At 47.8% G+C, this 23,960-nt stretch overlaps 1 protein-coding gene across 1 annotated transcript in view; it reads left to right on the forward strand.

Annotated features, from left to right (window-relative positions):
* MED13L (mediator complex subunit 13L) overlaps nucleotides 1–23,960 on the forward strand; it is a 187,646-nt gene that overhangs the window by 154,178 nt on the left and 9,508 nt on the right. The window contains 12 exon segments of the mRNA XM_070951333.1: nucleotides 1,885–2,090; nucleotides 5,055–6,001; nucleotides 8,033–8,212; nucleotides 9,394–9,617; nucleotides 10,585–10,777; nucleotides 12,543–13,008; nucleotides 15,392–15,611; nucleotides 16,284–16,472; nucleotides 16,687–16,910; nucleotides 18,179–18,321; nucleotides 19,675–19,833; nucleotides 21,765–21,941. Of these exon segments, the coding sequence (XP_070807434.1) occupies nucleotides 1,885–2,090; nucleotides 5,055–6,001; nucleotides 8,033–8,212; nucleotides 9,394–9,617; nucleotides 10,585–10,777; nucleotides 12,543–13,008; nucleotides 15,392–15,611; nucleotides 16,284–16,472; nucleotides 16,687–16,910; nucleotides 18,179–18,321; nucleotides 19,675–19,833; nucleotides 21,765–21,941 (3,328 nt within the window).

The raw sequence follows: 23,960 nt of genomic DNA on the forward strand, positions 1-23,960 counted from the left end.
TTTCTAGTGCAATATGCAACGCCAGCTATATATAGCAATATCCCTTAGACTTATATACTGCTTCATGGTGCTTTTACAGCCCTCTCTAAGCGGTTTTACAAAGTCAGCCTTTTGCTCCCATCAATCTGGGTCCTCATTTTACCAACCTTGAAAAGATGGAAGGCTGTGTCAACCTTGAGCCCGTCAGGATTGAACTCCTGGCAGTTGGCAGAATTAGCCTGAAATACTACAGTCTCACCACTGCACCCCTACAGCCCTTCCTTCCTTCCTTCCTTCCTTCCTTCCTTCCTTCCTTCCTTCCTTCCTTCCTTCCTTCCTTCCTTCCTTCCTTCCCTCCCTCCCTCCCTCCCTCCCTCCTTCCTAACACTAACACTTACAGCCCTCTCTAAGCGGTTTACAGAGTCAGCCTCTTGCTCCCAACAATCTGGGTCCTCATTTTACCCACCTCCGAAGGATGGAAGGCTGAGTCAACCTGGAGTCGGGGAGAATTGAACTGCCGAATTGCAGTCAGTCAGCAAGAAGTAGCCTGCAGTGCTGCATTCTAACCACTACTCCACCACGGCTCTTTATATAAAGTGTGAAAAGGCTGCTATATATTCAGGATATGCGCTAGATAAATACATCTGGCTCTATGTACGTTGTGAATTCTTTAGTCCTCAAACTGTCTCATACCTCCGGGGGCTTAATACAAATAACAGCCTCACTTAACCATATCTGCAGTTACGTAGTGATGAATGTTTAGTCTAGCTGCAGTATTAAATGTAGGTTACTCCCCAAATGTTCTGCTTGGCTGCAGATGTAACAAGGACAGATCTTCGTGACTCCCTGAGAGTAGACATCCCTTCTTTTACATGCAGTGGATTCCTTTTCCAAGGTGTGCAATTTTTTAAAGATATAACGCAATCAACAAGCAGGGAGGAACCTGGATAATTGTACCAATGCGGGAAGAAAAAAAAAAAACCACCCTCCTTTTTACATCCTCTCTTAATTTCTCCAGCTGTTTATTTTATTCACCGCCTTCCATTTGCAACCCGAGCCTCAGTTTCTCACGTCTCTGGATGTTGACAAGACAAATCTCTTTCTTTGAAAACATACAGTGATTATATGCCCAAATGATACATATTTGCTCATTCCATCCGGAAAAAAAAAATATTCCCAACTGCTGTTGTTACAAAGGGAGGGGAAGAGGGAGGCCTCTTATCACGCAATGATGTCATTTTCATGTTGTTTTATTATGCTTCATTAAAACAAGAGGAAGCTCGATATGAAATTGGGGTTTTTAATTGATCTCTGTTTCTCTATCTATCTATCTATCTCTTTCTTTCTATTTTATTATTCATCTATTTCACCTCTCTTTCTCTCCATCTCTCTTGTGCCTCATCTCTCTGTCTCTCTGTCTGTCTGTCTCTCTCCCTTTCTGTCTCTCTGTCTATCTCTCCTATTTCTCCATCTCTCCTGTCTGTCTCATCTTTCTCTTTTTCTCTCTCCTTTTCTCTCTGTCTCTCTTCGTGTCCATCTCTCCTATCTCATCTTTCTATCTACCTCTCCTGTCTGATCTCTCTCTCTTTTTTCTCTCTCTATCTGTCTCCCCATCTCTCCTTTCTCTGATCTTTCTTTGTCTCTCTCCCCATCTGTCCATTTGTCCATCTCTCCTATCTACCCTTTCCTGTCTCATCTCTCATTCTACCTCTCCTATCTGTCTGATCTCTCTCTCTCTCTCTCTTTCTCTCTCTCTCCATCTCTCCATCTCCTATCTATCTCTCCTATCCCATCTCTATCTCACTGTCTTTCCTGTCTGTCTGTCTGTCTTCCCTTGTCTATTTAATGCTCCATCCATCCATCCATCCATCCATGACAAACCTTGCCCCTCCCTTGATTTTGCAGGATTTTTCCTTCGTGCACAAGGTATCCATGTTTCAGCCCTTTATGGGTTCTTCCATGTTTGCCCCGCTGAAGATGCTGCCCAGCCAGTGCCTGCTCCCACTGAAAGTCCTCGAAGCCTGCGTCTATCGGCCTTCGTGGGCTATTCCTCCCAAAATAGAGCAACTTCCTTTGCCACCTGCAGCCGCTTTCATCCGGGATGGTTACAAGTAAGTACAGCAAGGAAATGTGTTTTCAAACCGCCAGCTCTTTCTCAGCTCTCTTTCTGGGTTATTTCTCAAGAGATAATCCTTATCCTATCCTTTCCTTCTCCCTCCTCTCCTCTCCTCTCTTCCTCTTCTTCCTTTTCTAAATCAGCGGTCCCCAACTTTGCGGCTTGGTGGTCCAGCTGGGGGGGGTGGGGAGAGAGGAAGGGGGCTGTCGCTCGTGTAAGTGGAGCTGCGCACGCGTGTGTGTGGCAGACCACCTCTACCATGGCCCGGTTTTGAATAGGCCATGACCAGGGATGGACTGCTGGGAGTTCACAGGGGTTCGGGAGAACCTCTTGCTAAGATTCTGTGCAGTTCAGAGAACCCCCAAATCCCACTCCTGGCTGACCCCGCCCACCTCTCCCCTCCCCTCCCAGGACTCCCCACGCGGCCTATTTTGGATGCAGGTAAGTGCAGGGCACACACCGAGGCTCGGGGAGGGTGAAAAATGGGCCTACTGGAAGTTCGGGAAGGGCCTTTGGAGCCTGGGGAGGCCGTTTTCGGCTTCCCGGAGGCTCGAGGAAAGCCTCCAGAGCCTGGGGAGGGCAAAAACGCTCCCCCCACTGTGGTGCAGGAGGCTGATTAGGCCACGCCCACCATGGCCACACCCACCCAGCAACTGGGCAGAGAACCCCTTGCTAAAATTTTTGAAGCCCACCCCTGCTTGGGGGATGGGTAGGGAACCCAGAATTAAAACTATTAAACGCCTGGAAGCATTTAAAGGCTTCATCTGCGTAAGGCTGCGTATGGCAGCCATGAATTAATTTCTGAGAAAAAAGCTGCTTCTGTCTATGAATCCCACCTTCGCAAGGTCCTCTGGTGAACCTCAGAGAATAAGACTCGTTTGACTGCATCTGGGCCACAATTTAATTGTTGTGGTGTTTTTTTTCTTTTAATAATAACAACAATTTCCCAAAGTCTTGAGCCGATGATTAATTGGCGGTGTTTATTGGGATAAAAATCTTTTATTCCCGATGTAATCCAATTAGAGCAAAGGCTGCTTACTGCAAGCCAGGGAGTTGATTGCTAATCAAAGTTTCTAGGTCATCTTTTCCTGGCTCCCTTAAGGGGACTCCAAAGTCTTTTTGGTTTTATTTTTTCCAAATCTGCACAATGGTTTCTCCCCCCCTCCCACCCCCCCTTCTCTGTTTCCTTTCTCTATTTAATTAGAATGACTAAATGTGCAGGTTTCTGCTTTTTCGTCAAAGGAACAATTGCCATAAGCAGCACATTTTAAGGAACATGCTCTTATTCGAAATTCTTGTTCTTGTTAATTATTTGGTTTGTGTTAGCCATCCATTTCATTTTTTTTTTTTTTTAATTTGATTTATATGCCGCCCTTCTCCGGAGACTCAGGGCGGCTTACAATGTGCTCAGCAATAGCCTTCATCCTTTTTGTATATTTATACAAAGTCAGCTTATTGCCCCCACAAACTGGGTCCTCAATTTACCCACCTTAGAAAGGATGGAAGGCTGAGTCAACCTTGAGCCTTGGCGAGATTCGAACCTGCAGTAATTGCAGGCAGCTGGTCTTAATAACCAGCTTAATAACAGGGTGCCTTAGACCACTGTACTACCAAGGCTCATTTAAGCTACTCTGGGTGACCCACAGCAGCAGCTCTTCCTCCTCCTCCTCCTCCCCCCCTCCTCCCTGCAAACCTCACACCCTTCCAGCACTGATGATATTACCTAGTTGAGTCATGAAACGTTCACAAGAAAACAACCAAGCTCAGAGAGCATCAAGAACCCCACAGGTTCCCCCCTCCTCATCCTCCCTGCAAACCTCCCACGCCCTTAAAGTTCTGGTTTTATAGGCAGCCTTATTTGAAACAGGGTCCTTGGTGCTCTCCACGTTTGGCTGTTTTCTTGCAGACTTTTCACCACCAAACTGTGTAAGTGCATTGATGATGTTACCAAGTTTGGTAATGAAATGTCTGCAAGAAAACCAAGCTCAAACAGCACCCAAGGATTCCTTAATCCTTCTCCTCCTTCTCTTCCTCCACCACCCTCACCACCAAACTCAGAGAGGACCAAGGACCCCCCCCCCCTCCAGTTATTGTCGCCATTGTCCTCCTCTTCTTCCCCCCTTCTCCTCTACTCCACAAACCCCCACTCCCTTCTAGCACTGATAACGTTACCTAGTTTGGTAATGAAACGTCTGGCTTAGGACCTGGTTACTTGCGGGACCGCCTACTACCATCAGTAGCCTCCCACCGTCCAGTACGCTCCCACAGAGAGGGGCTCCTCCGGGTGCCGTCGGCCAAACAATGTCGGCTGTCAGCCCCTAGGGGGAGAGCCTTCTCTGTGGGGGCACCGACAATCTGGAACGAGCTCCCCCCGGAGATACGGAGGATTCCGGATCTGCGCACCTTCCGCCGCGAGCTGAAGACTCTGTTATTTCATCAAGCTGGCCTCGCCTAAATCTTCTCCCTTTTAAGTGCAAATTTTAAATTTTAATGTATTTTAAAATATGGGTATTTTAAATTATGGGTTTTAATTCAGCCAAATTTATTTAATTCATTTTATTTGATTTTAAATTTTGTATATGTATGTGTTTTATTCTATGGCTGTTCACCACCCTGAGTCCTTCGGGAGTAGGGCGGTATAGAAATTCAATAAGTAATAATAATAATAATAATAATAATAATAATAATAATAATAATAATAATAATAATAATAATAATAATAATAATACAAGAAAACCACCAAGCTCAGAGAACACCAAGGGCCCCACATTTCAACTCTGAGCTACAAATATTCCCTTCCGTCGCTAATTGGGTTGTTCGCATCTGGTGCCAATGCTGAAAGAAACGCATTGACTGCTTCCACGTCACCAAGCCGTTGTCCGTTCCGAAGCCAGCCTCTTTAACGAATCTTATTCGAAATACCGCTAGAAAATAACCGCTTCTCTTTCTTTGCTTGTAGCAACATACCCAGCGTCGGAAGCCTGGCCGATCAAGACTACCTTCAAATGAACACTCCGCAAATGAGCACTCCGGTCACGCTAAATAGCACCGCGCCTGCCAGTAACAGCGGGGCAGGGGTCTTGCCGTCCCCGGCCACCCCTCGCTTCTCTGTCCCGACCCCACGCACACCCAGGACTCCACGGACTCCGAGAGGTGGGGGCACAGCCAGCGGGCAAGGGTCTGTCAAATACGACAGCACGGACCAAGGCTCGCCAGCTTCCACGCCTTCCACCACTCGGCCCCTCAATTCTGTGGAACCGGGCACCGTCCTGCCCATCCTGGAAGCCCACAGCCTTTACGTCATGCTTATCCTCTCCGACTCCGTGCTGAACATTTTCAAGGATAGCAACTTCGACAGCTGCTGCATATGCGCCTGCAACATGAACATCAAAGGCGCCGACGTCGGGCTGTACATCCCCGACTCGTCGAAAGAGGACCAATATCGCTGCACTTGTGGGTTCAGCGCGATCATGAACCGCAAGCTAGGGTACAACTCGGGCCTCTTCATTGAGGACGAGTTAGATATTTTCGGCAGGACTTCAGACATCGGCCAAGTGGCCGAAAGGAGGCTGATGATGTGTCAGAACACCGTAATCCCTCAGCTGGGAGAAGGCGCCAAAAGGGTCCAGGAGCCGCCCGTGAGCCTCCTCCTCCTCCTTCAAAATCAGCACACCCAACCTTTCACCTCCCTGAGCTGCTTGGACTACATGTCTGTCACAAGTCGGCCGACGCTGTCTTACACGAGCTGGAGTTACGATAGGGTTCAGGCTGAGAGCCACGACTCCTGGAACGAGTGCTTTAACGCCCTGGAGCAAGGCCGCCAGTATGTGGACAACCCCACAGGCGGCAAAGTGGACGAAGCTCTTGTCCGAAGCGCTACCGTTCACTCTTGGCCTCACAGCAACGGTAAGAAGCTTTATTTTGTCTCGAACACTTTTGTTGTGGCTTGTCAGACACCAGCCCCTCAGATGAGGAGGCGGTGTGAGAGTTAGGGCCAGCATCATGGCAACCTGGGGGCTCCGAGGGGGAAGAGGGAATGGAGCTGTCAGATATAGAGAGACAGAGGCGGAGCCTGGGCTGTCCATCGACCTTCAGATGAAGAGTCAACAGCCCCCAGGTCTGGAGGTAGCTGATGAGGAAGAGGAGGAAGAGCTGGCTCCAGTGCCTAATGCACAGATGCGCAGAAGGCAGAGGAGAGGAGAGCAGTGGAAATCTATGGGCCGGTCCTCAGGACGGAAGAGCCACCACTGCTAGCTCTGGGGATAAAAGTCAGGGGGCGGAGATGAATAGATATGGCAAACAACTATTCATCTCCCTGCCACAAAGACATGTTAGCCTGCAGTGAGAGAGATAGAGGCTTGTTGCCAGGTCTGGTGACGTTCCTAATAAAGGGAACAATTAGGTAACAACAGAGGGTTTGTTGTGGTTTGGAGCCAGATCAGAACAATCTTACGTGGAATAGAATACCTTTATTTGGCCGAGTGTGGCTAGTCACCCTGGGAATTTGTGTCTCGTAGAGAAGCACTCGGCTTACTTGCAAAACAACAGACAAAATAATAAATGTCTATGGAGATTCTCAGTCATCCAGGGCACGGTTGCCCCATAGGTACTTTTTCAAGAGGCCACTGGACTTTCTTTGGTTGTCCTTTCTTGAAGAGGTTTCGCTTCTCATCCAAGAAGCTTCTTCAGTTCTGGCTGAATGGCGGAGGAGGGAAGGATTTATATTCCTGGCAGTCCTCTGGTCGTTGGTAGTCTTTCCGAGAGTCTTTGAGACCACCTGAATAGTGCAAATGAGTGTGGGACTGCTATTTGCACTATCCAGGTGATTCCGAGGGCACAGATAAACCTCCCAAGTGGCCTCAACGACTCTCAGAAAGAATACTGTGCTTCCCCCAAAAAATTATATTAATTTCTGTTCCAAAAGACGCATTAGAGAGCTTATTTTCCAGTTAGGTCTTATTTTCGGGGAAATAGATTTGCACTTATATACCGCTTCACCGTGCTTTACAGCCCTCTCTAAGCGGTTTACAGAGTCAGCCTCTTGCCCCCAACAATCTGGGTCCTCATTTTACCGACCTCGGAAGGCTGAGTCAACCTTAAACCGGTCAGGATCGAACTCCTGGCAATGGGCAGAGTTAGGCTACAGTCCTGCATTCTAAGCACTGCGCCACCAAGCTACCCTGTTTTCTACGAAAATAAGACCTCCCCTGATAATAAGCCCAATCGGACTTCTGAGCGCATGCGCTAAAATATGCATTAATATTTAAACGCAGAACTGGAAATCAGGTAAGACGGCAAGAGGAGCCCCATCTCGCTCCACGCGTCCCAAAATAATAAGACCTCCCCGAAAATAAGGCCAAGCGCTTATTTTGGGGTTCAAAAAAATATAAGACAGGTCTTATTTTCAGGGAAACACGGTATTAGGATGCAGAAATAGGAATGTTGAACCTTTTAATCTTTATGCCATGCCTTGGCTGTTCTGAAACCAGTAACGTGTCAGCACTTCAAGCTGCATTTACTCTAGTGCTGACATAAGAAGGAGAAGCGGAGGCGTCTGGAAAGGGACGTTTACCTTTTCACCTACTTATTTTCCCTGGAGATAATATCCCCTAGGAGATGGGATGGGAAGGGGGAAATTCCTTTGAGCTGGAGCAGTAGATTAGGGGTAGAGTGACTTGGAAGATGGCCAATGAGTGCAGAGGAGTGGGGAACGGAAAGGGAGGGTTTTGGTGTCTGGAAGTCAGTGTTGGCTGCGATAGAGTCGGAGTTAGAATGTCGTCCTTAATAAATGGGAGTTTTTCATCAAAGACTTTGTTTGAAATGCAATTTATTTGAGACGACCTCGAAACCTGACAGAATGTACTAGTGAAGACGATATATATATATATTTACCTTTCATGACACAGTCGTGCTGTGTGTGTGTGTGTTTTTCCCCAGTCCTGGACATCAGCATGCTTTCCTCCCAAGACGTGGTGCGGATGCTTCTCTCCCTTCAGCCTTTCCTGCAAGATGCCATTCAGAAGAAGAGGACTGGCAGGACCTGGGAGAACATCCAGCATGTTCAAGGGCCCCTCACCTGGCAGCAATTCCATAAAATGGCAGGACGGGGAACTTACGGTAGAGTTGGCTGAAGAAAAGGAGTTTACAGCCATAGCAATAGCACTTAGACTTATACACCGCTTCACAGGGCTTTTCCAGCCCTCTCTAAGTGGCTTACAGAGTCAGCAGACTGCCCCCAACAATCTGGGTCCTCATTTTACTGACCTTGGAAGGTTGAGTCAACCTTGAGCCGGTCGGGACCGAACTCCTGGCATTGGGCAGAGTCAGCCTGCAATGCTGCATTCTAACCACTGTGAAGGGAGGAAGGGAAGGGAAGGGAAGGGAAGGGAAGGGAAGGGAAGGAAAGGAAAGGAAAGGAAAGGAAAGGAAAGGAAAGGAAAGGAAAGGAAAGGAAAGGAAAGGAAAGGAAAGGAAAGGAAAGGAAAGGAAAGGAAAGGAAAGGAAAGGAAAGGAAAGAAGGAAAGGAAAGGAAAGGAAAGAAGATAACAATAGCGTTTAGACTGCTTATATACAGCCTTCTCTAAAAAGTTTATAGAGTCAGCATCTTTTCCCAAATAATCTGGGTCCTCATTTTACTGACCTCCGAAGGATGGAAGGCTGAGTCAACCTTGAGTCGGTCGGGATCAAACTCCTGGCAATGGGCAGAGTCAGCCTGCAATGCTGCCTTCTAACGACTATGCCATCACGGCTCTTATAACTATATATGCAAGTTTCCTTTGCACAGCTTAACGGGGGAAAAAAAGTGGGTTTGGGCAGGGTTTGGTTTGTGAACTGCAATGCAGGTAGTCCTCGACTTACAGCAGTCTGTTTAGTGACCGTTCAAAGTTACAACGGCACCGGAAAAAACCGACTCGCGGCCATTTTTTTTTTGCACTTACGACCATGGCGGCATCCCCAGGGTCACGTGATTGAAATTCAGACGCTTGGCAACCTGTTCCTGTTTAATGACGGTTGCAATGTCACGTGATCAATCCCCTTTTGCGACCTTCTGACAAGCAAAGTCCATGGGGAAGCCAGATTCACTTAACAACCGTGTTGCTGACTTAACAACGGCAGTGAATCACTTAACGCCTGTGGCAAGGAAGGTCATACAACTCCACGCCTGTCTCGCTTAGCAACAGAAATGTTGGTCATAAGGGTCGTAAGTTGAGTGCTACCTGTAGCCTTCCTTTGGAGATGCTCAACCTTCCAGTTTTCACAGCCGTTCGTGTCTCTCAAATGTCACTTTTGGTCTTTAGGTTCCGAAGAGTCGCCTGAGCCTCTCCCGATACCCACCTTGTTGGTTGGCTATGACAAGGACTTCCTGACAATCTCTCCGTTCTCCCTGCCATTCTGGGAGAGGCTGCTCTTAGATCCTTACGGGGGTCACCGCGATGTCGCCTACATCGTGGTGTGTCCAGAAAACGAGGCCTTGCTTGACGGAGCCAAAACTTTCTTCAGGGACTTAAGCGCCGTATATGAGGTGGGTGACCCTCTCCTCTTCTTCTTCTTCTCCTTCTTCTCCTTCTCCCTCCTCCCTTCCGTCTCCTCTCCTCCCTCCTCTCTTCTTTCCTCACTTCCCTCTCGATCTCCTCTCTTCCCTCTCCTCCCTTCCCTTCCCTTCCCTTCCCTTCCCTTCCCTCTCCTCTCTTCCCTCTCCTCCCTTCCCTTCCCTTCCCTCTCCTCCTTCTCCCTCCTCCCTTCCGTCTCCTCTCCTCCCTTCTCTCTCCTTTCCTCACTTCCCTCTCCTCTCCTCTCCTCTCTTCCCTCTACTCCCTTCCCTCTCCTCTCCTCTCCTCCCTTCCCTTCCCTCTCCTCTCCTTTCCTCTCCTCTCTTCCCTCTCCTCCCTTCCCTCTCCTCTCCTCCCTTCTCTCTCCTTTCCTCCCTTCCCTTCCCTTCCCTTCCCTTCCCTCCCCTCCCCTCCCCTCCCCTCTCCTCCCTTCCCTTTCCTCTCCTCTCCTCTCCTCTCCTCTCCTCTCCTCTCCTCTCCTCTCCTCTCCTCTCCTCTCCTCTCCTCTCCTCTCCTCCCTTCCCCTTCTCCTTCCCTCCCTCCCTCTCCTCCTCTCTTCTCCTCCTCTGTCCTCCCCTCCCCTCCCCTCCCCAAATATTTCTGCCATTGCAAAAAGTTTGAATCAAGAGGAAAGGCTTTGCTATTACATGCTGGCTAATTTAGTGGGGGTGTTTAGCATGCCTTGTCCCACTGAATCTTAAGGCAGGTTAACGTAGTGGCCCCTAAGCCTCACCGAAATAATAGGACATTTCTTTCTCATTTTTTTCCCCCTTCCTGCAGGTAAGCAATGCGTTGTCCATTGCCCTTAATCGAGACAGAGGGAAAGAGGGAATTACGTTTTTATACTCGGCCTGTGGGACGCCCAGTTGGCTAATTGCTCTGTTGTACAGTTAACTCGCCACCTCTGACATACGGCTGTTTTTCTCCTTGTGCCGTTAGATGTGTCGGCTTGGTCAACACAAACCCATCTCTAAAGTGTTGCACGATGGGATCATGCGCGTGGGAAAGACGGTGGCCCAGAAGCTGGCCGATGAGCTTGTGAGCGACTGGTTCAACCCACCCTGGGGCAACGAAGATTGTGACAATCATTCCAGGCTCAAACTTTATGCGCAAGTTTGTCGTCACCACCTAGGTGAGATGGGCGAGCAGCACGAATCACTCATTCACGTGTTCCGCTCATTCCTTCGGCTTGTTTTATTTACTTATTAAATTTATGTGTTGTCCAAAGTTGTGATAACCGACGTCTTGACTTGGATCCGGAAGCAGATCAGCCACCAGGGCAGCTCGAATAATAATAATAATAATAATTATTATTATAATTTTATTTCTATACCGCCCTTCTCCTGTGGGACTCAGGGCGGTGTACAGCCAAGATAAAACATTGCATATAAAATTTAAAAACAATTTAAAAAACAATTAAATAATTTCGGCCCAAGATTTAAAAACAACCCAATTAAAACCGAATTCAATTAAAACTGAGAGGATGGGATCAAGCCAGCCCGGCTAGATGGAATAGGTGTGTTTTCAGGGCCCGACGAAAAGTCCGGAGGTCTGATATCGTGCGTATCTTAGGGGGCAGGTCATTCCAGAGGGCGGGTGCTGCCACAGAGAAGGCTCTCCCCCTGGAGGTCGCCAGCCGACACTGTCTGGCCGACGGCACCCTGAGGAGGCCCTCTCTGTGCGAGCGATGGATAATGTACATAATGTAGAATAATGAATAAAGAATATAGAATAATGGGTTAAATCGCAAAAGTGGAATTTACAAAAGTGGGGCGGGGGGGGGAAATCAACCTTTTCCCGAAATAAGTGTTGGAAATGTAGATGTATTTTAAGAGGCTTTGGGGGTGGGGGTTATAACCTTTTTTTAATGCAAAGTTGAAAGATCAACAAATAGAAACATTAAAAGCTGCCCTGAGTCTCCGGAGAAAAGTGGCATATAAATTAGACTAATAAATAAAAAAAGAAAAAAAAAAAGGTTCAGAAGAGAATAAAAGTAAAAGTGCAGAAAAGAGAAAAATAGAAAAAGAATAGACTAGCAGTGACATGGGAAGTCCACTCTTCCCCTTTTCCTTTTTTTCCCTCCCACTCTTCAAAATTACTTGATAAATGTTTGCAGTTAGAAAGCCAGTATGGTCTAGTGGTTAAGGCGCACCAGGCTAGAAACGGTGACTATGAGTTCTAGTCCTGCCTTAGCCATGAAAGGCAGGTGGGTGACTTTGAGTCAATCACCAGGAGTCCATGAGTTCTAGTTTTGCCTTAGTCATGAAAGGCAGGTGGGTGACTTTGAGTCAATCACCAGGAGCCTGTGAGTTCTAGTTCCGCCTTAGCCATGAAAAGCAGCCGAGTGACTTTGAGTCAATCACCAGGAGTCCGTGAGTTCTAGTTTTGCCTTAGTCATGAAAGGCTGGTGGGTGACTTTGAGTCAATCACCAGGAGTCCGTGAGTTCTAGTTCCGCCTTAGCCATGAAAAGCAGCCGAGTGACTTTGGGTCAATCATCAGGAGACTGTGAGTTCTAGTTCCGCCTTAGCCATGAAAGCCAGCCAGGTGACTTTGGATCAATCACCAGGAGTCCATGAGTTCTAGTTTCACCTTAGCCACGAAAGGCAGCTGGGAGTCAAGTCATTTTCTTCTCAGCCCAACTCACCTTACATGGTCGTTGTTGTGGGGACAATAGGAGGAGGAAGGTGTGTTGGATATGTTTGCCACTTAAGAGTTATTTTTGACAGTAATAAAGGCGGGATACGAGTAAATTTTTAAAAAATAAATAAATTACCAAAACGTTCCATGTCTACGCACTCCTGCTCTTTTGAAAATTAATGGATTGTTCTGTCTGGCGTGTTTTTTTGGCTTTGGCGCGAGTCTTTTTACCTCCTTTGCTTCCCGTCTGTCCTTTCAGCACCTTACTTAGCTACCTTGCAACTTGATAGCAGTCTGCTGACGCCACCCAAGCACCAACCGGCACCTCCATCGTCATCCAACGTGGAACAAACCATATCCGGGAACGCAGGATCGGTTTCCTCCAACTCGGCCTGTCTTGGACCTACGGCTCCTTCGGCTGGCACATCTTTCAGCTCCTCAACGAATGGGACCACTGGTCTCCCGTTGGGCACCGGTACAGCCCCAGGCTCTTCGGTGCCCCAGCTCTTGGCCTCCTCCTCTTCCTCCTCCTCTTCCTCCTCCTCCTCCAGTATTAGCCAGACAAGTACTACCTCCTCTTCAGGGTTCAGCGGAGGCCTACCTCAAGGTCAAAACCCAACATCCGGGGCAGTTCCCTCAGAGAGACCCCAAGGAAGCACAGTCCCAGGAGGAGATGCCGAGGCAGGGCAGATCTCAACGCAGCAACCCCAAGAAGGGCAGGACAAGTAAGTCTTACCTTTCTGAATTTGGGCCCTTCTCTTAGGTCAAGGGTCGGCAACCTGCGGCTCTGGAGCCGCATGTGGCTCTTTCATCCCTCTGCTGCGGCTCCCTGTCGCCAGTCGGCTCCACAATTGATAAGGCTTTTGGTTAGGACAGGTAGAGGAAAAAGGACGCCGTGCTAGGAGGAGACTCTATGGTGGGGGAACCAGACTTCCGGTCGGCTCCAGAATTGAACGGGGGGCTTCGGGTTAGGACCTTCGTGGCTCTTTGAGTGTTTAAGGTTGCCGACCCCTGTCTTAGGTTGAAGTGTTTATCCCATCTTCATAAGTATTGGGACTTCTTCGCCATGATCTTTTGCCATGATCACATGCCCCCTTCCCCCCCACCCCCGGGACAATGCAACTGTCATAAGTACACACCAGTGGCCAAGAGTCCAACATTTTGATCACCTGATTATGGGGCTGCTGCAACAGTTGTTAAGTGTGAAAAACAAAAGCCCAGTTGCCTTTTGAAAAAGCACCTTTGGGATTTTCCTGAAATACTGCTGAGATCAGGGTTTGGACAGCTCCTAAACCTGTATACTGGGGAGTCCTCGATTTACAGCCATTTGTTTAATGACACTAGATGTTAAAATGGGAAAAAGCGACCGGTTTTCACTCTGAACGACCATTGGCAGCATCCCCATGGTCACGTGATCAAATTTTGAGCTCTTGGCAACTGGCATGGACGTACGACGGTTGCAGTGTCCCGTGGTCACATGATCGCCATTTGTAACCTTCCCAGCCGATTTTCGGCAAGCAAAATCAACCGCGGAAGCCAGATTTGCTTAACGATCATGCAATTAGCTTAATTGCGCGATCCGCTTAATGGCCACAGCAAAACTCACTTAGCAACCGCCTTGCTTAACAGATGGAAATTTGAGGGGTCAATTCCAGTCGTAAACTAAGGACTGTGGGACACGGGGGCTCAGTGGCTAAGACACTGAGCTTGTCGATCGAAAGGTTGGCAGTTCAGCGGTTTGAATCCCTAACGCCGCGTAATGGGGTGAGCTCCTGTGACTTGTCCCAGCTTCTGCCAATTTAGCAGTTCTAAAGCACGTCAAAAGAAATGCAAGTAGAAAAATAGGGACCATCTATGGTGGGAAGGGAACAGCGGTCCATGCGCCTTTGGTGTTGAGTCATGCCCGCCACATGACCACTGAGACATCTTCGGACAGCGCTGGCTCTTCCGCTTTGAAACGGAGATGAGTACCGCCCCCTAGAGTCGGGAACGACTAGCACATATGTGCAAGGGGAACCTTTACCTTTTAAGCTAAGGACTACCTGTCAAGTCATCTAAAATATAATGGTACATGAAGTTAGTTTTGGGTAGAGAGTTTAAACCCCAGAGAAATAAAACTGGAGATAGGTGATGAGTCTCAATAAGGAAAAAATAATAATATTCAGCCACATACTGCCCCCTGCTGGTCTTGTAATTGTAATAGCAAAAATTGGTTACTGGCACCGGTCAAAGTTAATTACCGGATAATTCTATAATACAGAGAGACAAGCTCATTCATTTCAGCAAGGGTGCTTAATCTTTGTGCTGGGTAGTAGCCTGTGCCCTCTTTTCAATCCAGGTTTAGGGATATGCCAAAATAATCCTTAATACTCAGATGATGCGTTTTTAATTATACTTTTTTGAAACTGAAGCTCAGTTCTCCCCATGGCTGCCTCTTCCTATTGCGGTTGTCAACCCTTCTATTTGAAATATGTAAGTATTTGGATCCATAATGAACAATGAAGCTTTGGATCCGGCACAGGTTGCTCAACAGTTGCTTAAAGGAGATACATTTTTTCCCCCCTGGATTTGCATGATAAATACGATGAAGACTCAAAAAAGTAGACATTCGGGTTACGGAGAGAGCAACAGGGGAGTGATTTGCATTCTCAACTTGTCAGCACCTCCATAACATGCCCTGGACGTGTGTATTTCCCATATCTCGTTCTGTGAAAACCATTCATTGTCCACCTGTGGCTTTACTCCCAAGTCGACCCTTGTTCTTTAGCTGTTCCCTTCGTCTGGCAACTCTGCACATGCGCACACTGGGAACAAGCTCCAGCTGTTCGCCTGCCTCACTGATGTCTGACTCCGAAGGCAGCTGATAACTGTCAGACGGCCCTGGCCCCCTCTCTGCCTCCGACGCAGAGCCCTCATCAGAGCCTCCCCCAGACTCCAGGACTGGCCCATGTTCCTCCCCAACCTCCTCACTGCCCAAATCTGCTCCCAGATCCGCTGGCCACTGGCGGGCCACAACTGTAATAAACCGTTATATTCATTTGAACTGTCTGGATTTCCTGATTTTCTTGCGCTTGACATAAATCACAGTGGTTGTCTTTGTTTTCGTAGCTCTGCAGAGAGGGAGAGGATAGGAATCCCCACGGAACCTGAGTCTGCGGACAGCCATGCCTACCCACCGGCTGTGGTCATCTACATGGTGGATCCCTTCACCTACACCACGGAAGAGGAATCTTCTTCTGCCAGTTTCTGGCTGTTGAGCTTGATGCGCTGTTACACAGAAATGTTGGACAACCTCCCTGAAAACATGAGGAGCTCTTTCATTCTTCAGGTGGGTTTTCCTGGAAAGAGGCAGGAGTCTTTTGGAGTTGGGTGGAAGAATAGCGCTTAAGACTTACCGTATTTTTCGGAGTATAAGATGCACCTTTTGCCCCCCTAAAAGGGGGTGAAAATTTAGGTGCGTCTTATACACCAAATGTAGCCCTGCCCACCCACTGGCCCCCACCCTTTGGCCTCTGCCTTCCAGCAGCTAACCTCCTTGCAAGCAAACAGCAAGAAGAAACAGCCCGTTTCAGCTTCAGTACAGCCTAATTAGCACGAGTGGGTCAGATCGGCCTCCCGACTCTCAGCTGTTTTGCTCTCAGCTGTTTTGCGCAGGGCTCTGCTGCTTGCTGCAAGGAGGTAAATTGCTGGACCAGATTTTTTTTTTTTTCCTTGTGCTAATCAAGCTATGCTGAAAACGAAAATGAAAGTAAAGCAGGCTGCTTGCTGTTTGCTGCAAGGAGGCAAAATTGCTGGGAGGCAGAGGCAGATTTCTTTTTCTCCTTTTCCTCCCCAAAAAAGGTAGGTGCGTCTTATACTCCGAAAAATACGGTGCGTTTCTCGGGGCTTTTCACAGCTCTTTCTAAGCAGTTTACAGAGTCAGCCTATGTCCCCTATCAATATAAGTCTAAGCGCTATTGGTATGGCTATTGACTAATCCCGGCTTTGCTCTTTCCTTTAGATTGTGCCTTGCCAATATATGCTGCAGACCATGAAGGACGAGCAGATCTTTTATATCCAGCACTTGAAATCCCTGGCATTTTCCGTCTACTGCCAGTGCAGGCGACCGCTACCCACCCAGATTCACATCAAGTCCCTGACCGGTTTCGGACCAGCTGCCAGCATTGAGATGACGCTCAAGAACTCAGAGGTGAGAACCGGAGCCCAGCAAAGCCTCTCTGGGCTCACTCCTTTCCCCCTCAAACCAAAGTAGCACCGCTGCTCCGAAGAGCGGCATCCTTTGGCAAATCTAGGACAGTCCCAACCCTGTTAGTGTTTCATAAGACGCTCAAGACACCTTTCCCAGGTGTTTGGGAAACCCTGTTACTAATTTAACAATATAACGTTTGTTTGTTTTTTTGTAGCGGCCGAGTCCCATTCAGCTGTACTCCCCTCCATTTATCCTGGCACCTATCAAAGACAAGCAGACGGAGCTCGGGGAGACCTTTGGCGAAGCAAGTCAGAAGTATAACGTGCTCTTTGTGGGGTATTGTCTCTCTCACGACCAGCGTTGGCTTCTGGCCTCCTGCACCGACCTGCACGGGGACTTGTTGGAAACCTGCATTGTCAACATTGATTTGCCAAACAGGTAGGCTTAAAAAAACAAAACCAAACAAAACAGCTGCAAACTTTAGAGCAGACAATCGTGCTGGTTTTAAATACATTGCTTAAATGCATTGAGTGCACGCTTTTATAGCCCAGCCTCGTGGTGGCTTAGAGGTGAAGACGCTCGTCTCCCACTCAGAAGATTGAGAGTTCAACCCTAAGCGGAGATAGATGTTTCTCTACCAGGGCGCCAAGAGAAAATAATCTCCTGCGAACTGCGCATAGGCATCAGGAAGGGCAGATGGCCGGTAAACTCTCATCTCCAAACAGATGTTTCTCTATCAGGGTGCCAAGATAAAACATTAGCTATGAACTCTGCATAGGCATCAGGAAGGGCATCCGGCGAGTAAACACTCATCTCCAAACAAATGTTTCTCTATCAGGGCACAAGCAGAAAATATTTGCTATGAACTCTGTGTAGGCATCAGGAAGGGCATCCGGCCAATAAACTCTCATCTCCAAACAGATGTTTCTCTATCAGGGCACAAGCAGAAAATATCTGTTGCAAACTCCCTGTAGGTGTCAGGAAGGGTCAGTTGCCTTGACGCTACCCCGAATAAAGGAATTACAGGTCGTAAAATGAAAAACAAAACAAAACAATGCATGTGTTGTGGTCCGCCAGCAGCCTGCAGAGCTGGCAGTGGAGTCAGACAGTGAGGAGGCTGGGGAGGAACATGGGCCAGTTCTGGAGTCAGGGGAAGGCCTGGACTAGGGCTCTGCGTCAGAGGCAGAGATGGGGCCAGGGCCATCTGGGAGCGATGCACAGACTCTGGAGCCTCCAGAGGTGGACAGCAGAGAGGCAGAGGAACAGGAGGAGCCTGTTCCTAATGCACGCATGCGAAGAGCTGCCAGAAGGCAAGAGCAGCTGAAGCAAAAAGGGACAACTCAGCAGTAAGGCCAGAAGATGATTGGCCCCTCCCATAAGGCTTATAAGAGCAGCAACAAGCCGTTGGGTTCTTTGTAGAAAAGCAACGTTGATTCCAGTGCTTCTTGTCAGCGTCTCTTGAACTTTGTGGGGTTTTTTTTGCCAAGAAAAGCCTTTGGCAGGTTGTCAAAAACATCAAAGGTTGGTGATAAGGCCGACGGACAGGTTATGAAGAATTTTGTTTTGGACTAAGCTGAGAATGAATTAATTCTCAGCTGTTTTAATAAACTAAGTTTGTTGAGGACTGAATTGTGTTTGGCCATCACTACTTGGGCCTCGGTCACAGCAGCATGCTCACGGCTCTTACTACTCTCTTTTCCCTCCAGATCACGGAGATGCAAGGTGTCAGCCCGTAAAATTGGCTTGCAGAAGCTATGGGAATGGTGCATCGGGATCATCCAGATGACGTCCCTTCCCTGGAGAGTCGTGATTGGGCGCCTTGGACGGCTTGGCCACGGGGAACTGAAAGGTACCTAGTCTACATGGCCTTTAGCTATAGCACTTAGACTTATATGCCGCTTCACAGTGTTTTACAGCACTCTCTCCTCACCACCACCACCACCCCGCCAAATGTATTTTTGAGGATCTTATGACAACAGAATGCAATCAAGGTGCTGTCTGGTTGCTTGGAAACGTCACTCTTCCTCTTTTCAACCCGCAGGCTAACACCTGTGGGAATGTCCTTGGTTCTCAGGGGAAACTATTTTGTTTTGGCTACAAAACATCAGCTGGTCTGGGACCAGGTTATCTGAGGGACCGTCTCTTGCCGGTCACATCTATCCAATCCATCAGAGCGGGGAGGCAGGGAATGCTGCGGGTCCCATCCCCAAGGGAGATACACCTGGTGGCACCCAGAAGAAGGGCCTTCTCCGTGGTGGCTCCCTCTCTCTGGAACATCATCCCCCCCCCCCGCGAGATTAGAACAGCCCCCACTCTAATTCTCTTCCGGAAGGCGCTGAAGATCTGGTTATGCCAGCGGGCCTGGGGAACCCGGAGCGGGATGGAGCCCATTCAATGGCTCGTGTGATTGGCTGTCGCTGGGGTGGGAGGTGGGGGGGGGGTGATTTATTATTTGATTTTTTTTTAAATTAGTTTCACTGTTTTTAAATGAGGGTTTTTATATTCTGTAAGACACCTTGAGTCATCAAGGACGAATAGGCAGCAATACAAATTTGATGGATGGATGGATGGATGGATGGAGAGATGGAGAGATGGATGGATGGATGGACGGAGAGATGGATGGATGGATGGATGGAGGGATGGAGGGATGGATGGATGGATGGATGGATGGATGGATGGATGGATGGACGGATGGATGGATGGACGGATAGATGGAGAGATGGATGGATGGATGGATGGATGGAGAGATAGATGGATGGATGGATGGATGGAGAGATGGATGGAGGGATAGATGGATGGAGAGATGGAGACATGGATGGATGGATGGATGGATGGATGGAGAGATGATAGATAGATAGATAGATAGATAGATAGATAGATAGATAGATAGATAGATAGATAGATAAAATCTCTATTCCCCTCCCCCCTCTTATCCCTCAACACCATTGTGGCAACACTGAATCCTCCAAGATGGCCTCAAGTCAGGCCAGCTTCAGAGTTGGCCGAAAACAAGATGCGATTATAAAACTGCACAGGAGTTAAATGATAACATGGCACTCAGTCAGACATGGTCCTCCAGGATGTTTCTTCCCCCAGGAAGCGATGGGCTAAAATCTTTATTCTGCTTTGACTTCTGGTCGGGAGAAACTTCTTTAGGTGACAGCCGCATTTCTCTCCTCCCCCCCCCCCCTTTGTTTTTCAGACTGGAGCATTCTGCTGGGAGAGTGCTCCCTGCAGACAATCAGTAAGCAGCTGAAGGAGGTCTGTCGGATGTGTGGCATCTCCTCTGCGGATTCTCCCTCCATCCTCAGCGCCTGCTTGGTTGCCATGGAGCCACAGGGGTCATTCGTGGTGATGCCAGGTAATTACGCACATCTCTCTGACAATAACTGGGACGCGGTGGCTCAGTGGCTAAGACACTGAGCTTGTCGATTGAAAGGTTAGCAGTTCGAATCCCTAGTGCCGCGTAACGGGGTGAGCTCCCGTGACTTGTCTCAGCTTCTGCCAACCTAGCAGTTCGAAAGCACATAAAAAATGCAAGTAGAAAAAATAGGGACCACCTTTGGTGGGAAGGGAACAGCGTTCTGTGCGCCTTTGTCACTGAGTCATGCCGGCCACATGACCACAGAGACGTCTTCGGACAGCGCTGGCTCTTCAGCTTTGAAATGGAGATGAGCACTGCCCCCTAGAGTCGGGAACGACTAGCACGTATGTGTGAAGGGGAACCTTTACCTTTACCTCTGACAGTGGGTTCAGTGGGACAGACAGACAGGATAGCAGTGTTCCAGTATTTGAGGGGCTGCCACAAAGAAGAGGAAGGGTCCATTTATTGCCTAAAGCACCAGAAGACAAGACAAGACAAGAAATAACGGATGGTAACTAATCAAGGAGAGAAGCAATCTAGAACTAAGGAGAAACTGCCTAACAGTGAGGACAATTAACCAGTGGAACAGCTGGCCTCCAGAAGTTGTAGGTGCTTCATCACTGGAGGTTTTCAAGAAGAGACTGGACAGACACTTGTCTGGAATAATATAGGGTCTCCTGCTTGAGCAGGGCCCCTTCCAGATCTCTCATTCTGTTTTTCTTCATCCTCATGCATAATTGGAGTCTATTGTACCTTCATATTATGTTTGGCCAGGTACTGTGGGAAGCAATGGATCATTGCCCTAGAATTTTATTTGGGTCTTAAACGGATTTAAAAAAAAAATAAAAAATTAAATGATATTTTGAAGAACACTTGCTGAAATGGCATAGGGTCTCATGCTTGAACATGAGGGGATTGGACTAAAAGACCTCCAAGAACCCTTCCAGCTCTATTCTGATTGGACCAACATCTTCCCTTTGCTGTCTCCGCATCTCATTTGGCTTGGAAAGGGGCCGTAAAATCTAACTAGGCCTTTGTCCAAGGACTGTACCAAATGCTCAACCTCTGGGGGAAAAAATAGAATGGGAGGGAGAGCATTATTAATTTATATAGAATAGAGTAGAGTAGAGTAGAGTAGAGTAGAGTAGAGTAGAATAGAATAGAATAGAATAGAATAGAATAGAATAGAATAGAATAGAATAGAATAGAATAGAATAGAATAGAATAGAATAGAATTCTTTTATTGGCCAAGTGTGATTGGACACACAAGGAATTTGTCTTTGGTGCCTATGCTCTCAGTGTATATAAGGAGAATAAAATACATTCATCAAGAATAAAAAGATACAACACTTAATGATAGTCATAGGGTCCAAATAAGCAATCAAATCATATTAGGAAACAGTCAATATAAATTGTAAAGATACCAGCAACAAGGTTACAGTCATACAGTCATAAGTGGAAGGAGATGGGTGATGGGAACGATGAGAAGATTAATAGTAGTACAGACTTAGTAAATAGTTTGACAGTGTTGAGGGAATTATTTGTTTAGCAGAGTGATGGCGTTCGGGGAAAAAACTGTCCTTGTGTCTAGTTGTTCTGGGGTGCAGTGCTCTATAGCGTCGTTTTGAGGGTAGGAGTTGAAACAGTTTATGTCCAGGATGCGAGGGGTCTGTAGATATTTTCACAGCCCTCTTTTTGACTCGTGCAGTATACAGGTCCTCCATGGAAGGCAGGTTGGTAGCCATTGTTTTTTGTGCAGTTCTAACTATCCTCTGAAGTCTCTGTCTCTCTTGTTGGATTGCGGAAAGAGACTTCTATAGGCTAAGTCCTTACAAGCACCGTTTTCCTGAGGTCTTCTCTTAGCGGTGTGTTTTAAGCCATCTTTCCTGCAGTCTGACTCCTCTTCTTCCTTTCCTTTCTCTCGGAAGATGCCGTCACCATGGGTTCCGTCTTCGGCCGGAGCACTGCCCTTAATCTGCAGTCTTCACAACTGAACACTCCCCAGGATGCCTCCTGCACTCACATCCTGGTTTTCCCAACCTCGGCAACCATCCAGGTGGCTCCTGCAAATTATCCCAATGAAGATGGATTCAGCCCTAATAATGGTAAGTCAGTTGCTGCTGGAGAGGAAATGGGTGGGGGGGATTCCCCTAAGGTGTACAAATCAGAAAATTTCAGCGATCAGTCCCGGGTGAGTCCCACCGTACCCCACCTTCAACGATAGGATGGCCATCTTCACAGTACTTGAGGGACCGTCCCCGAGAAGAGGCCACTGACTTATTCTCCAAAGCGCCAGAGGCAGGACAAGAAGTAATGGGTCATTAAAGAGAGATCCAACACAGAAGTCTGTTTTTTGGCCATTTTCAGGCTGTTTTTGGGCCGTTTTCAGGCTGTTTTTGGGGCATTTTCAGGCTGTTTTTGGGCCGTTTTCAGGCTGGTTTTTGGGCTGTTTTCAGGCTATTTGGGCTGTTTTCAGAATGTTTTTTGGGCAGTTTTCTCTTTCCGGGATTGTACAGGTGGCTCCTGACTTACAATACTGGCTTAACAACCATTCAAAGTCATGACAGACCTCCCCAGAACAACTTGCAACCAGTTTTCCTTCTTTGTTTCCCCTTTCCTGTCCTTTCCTTTCCTGTCCTGTCCCTTCCCCTTCCCCTTCCCCTTCCCCTTCCCCTTCCCCTTCCCCTTCCCCTTCCCCTTTCCTTTCCTTTCCTTTCCTTTCCTTTCCTTTCCTTTCCTTTCCTTTCTTTCCCTTCCCTTCCCTTCCCTTCCCTTCCCTTCCCTTCCCTTCCCTTCCCTTCCCTTCCCTTCCCTTCCCTTCCCTTCCCTTCCCTTCCCTTCCCTTTCTTTTCCTTCCTCCCTCACTCCCTTCTTTCCTTCCTTCCTTCCCCCCTTTTTCCCTCCTTCCCTCCCTCCCTCCCTTTCCCTTTGATCTTTTGATGGAATTCAGTGGGCCTTGCCAAATGCACCGCCTCTTAGTCCCTGCTTGGCCCCCAAATCCCCTCCTGAACTCTGGGCTGACAAATATTTAACCTGCATTAACTTGGGCCCTTAGGGCTTTGCGTGTTAATTGGAGTAATGTCCAACGGCTTGTGCTTTCCAAAAGGGTGTTAGATTTAATTTTCTCAACTCATTTTTTCTGTGTTTAATTATTAAAGAGAGAGAGAGGGAGAGAGAGAAAAGCTTCCAAGCTATTAGTTTTCTTGCTTCTACCTCGGAGGTGATACTAAGTGTGGCGGTTGTTAAAATTTCTAAAGGTGGAGCATATAAGGTGGCAGCTTATAAAAAAAAAAAAAAAAAACTTGGCTAAATCTCCAGGCTGCTGTTGCTTTTGGAAGGGGATAAGAATGAAAACAAGAACCTTAGAAATAACCATGAAAAAAATAGTAAAAATGCTCCATCACTGGAGGTTTTTAAGGAGAGACTGGGCAGCTATTTGTCTGGAATGGCATAGGGTCTCCTGCTCGAGCAGAGGGCTGGACCAGAAGACCTCCAAGGTACCTTCCAGTTCTGTTGTTCTGTTAATCAGTGGAACGGCTTGCCACCGGAAGTTGTGGGATGCTCCATCACTGGAGGCTTTTAAGAAGAGACTGGACAGCCATTTTGTCTGGCATGATATCGGGTCTCCTGCTTGAGGAGGGGATTAAATCGTTAGATAAGGAGCTGAGGAGATATTTTGCTCCAAGCAATTAATTCTTACAGGGTTTCTCGCTGTTACTCAGTGGCCTTTCAGCTTAAAAAGTAGGGTGTCAGCACTTCAACCTGCATTTACTCTAGTGCTGACATAAGAAGGAGAAGCGAAGGCGTCTGGAAAGGGACGGCTGACTTTTCACCTACTTATTTTCCCTGGAGATAATGTTTCCGAGGAGATGAGATGGGAGGGGGGAAATTCCTTTGAGCTGGAGTAGATTAGGGGTAGAATGACTTGGAAGATGGCCAATGAGTGCAGGGGAGTGGGGAACGGAAAGGGAGGGTTTGGGGGCTGGAAGTCAGTGTTGGCTTCGTTTGGAGTCAGGTTAGGATGTCGTGCTCAATAAACAGGAGTTTTTTCGTCAAAGATTTTGTTTGAAATGCATTTTATTCGAGACGACCTCGAAACTTGACATAGGGAGCCTCTCCACATA

The sequence above is a fragment of the Pituophis catenifer genome, unplaced genomic scaffold (genome assembly GCF_029215685.1).
Source record: "Pituophis catenifer annectens isolate HBS135680 unplaced genomic scaffold, rPitCat1.0.hap2 SCAF_10, whole genome shotgun sequence".
Classification (NCBI taxonomy): Eukaryota; Metazoa; Chordata; class Lepidosauria; order Squamata; family Colubridae; genus Pituophis; species Pituophis catenifer.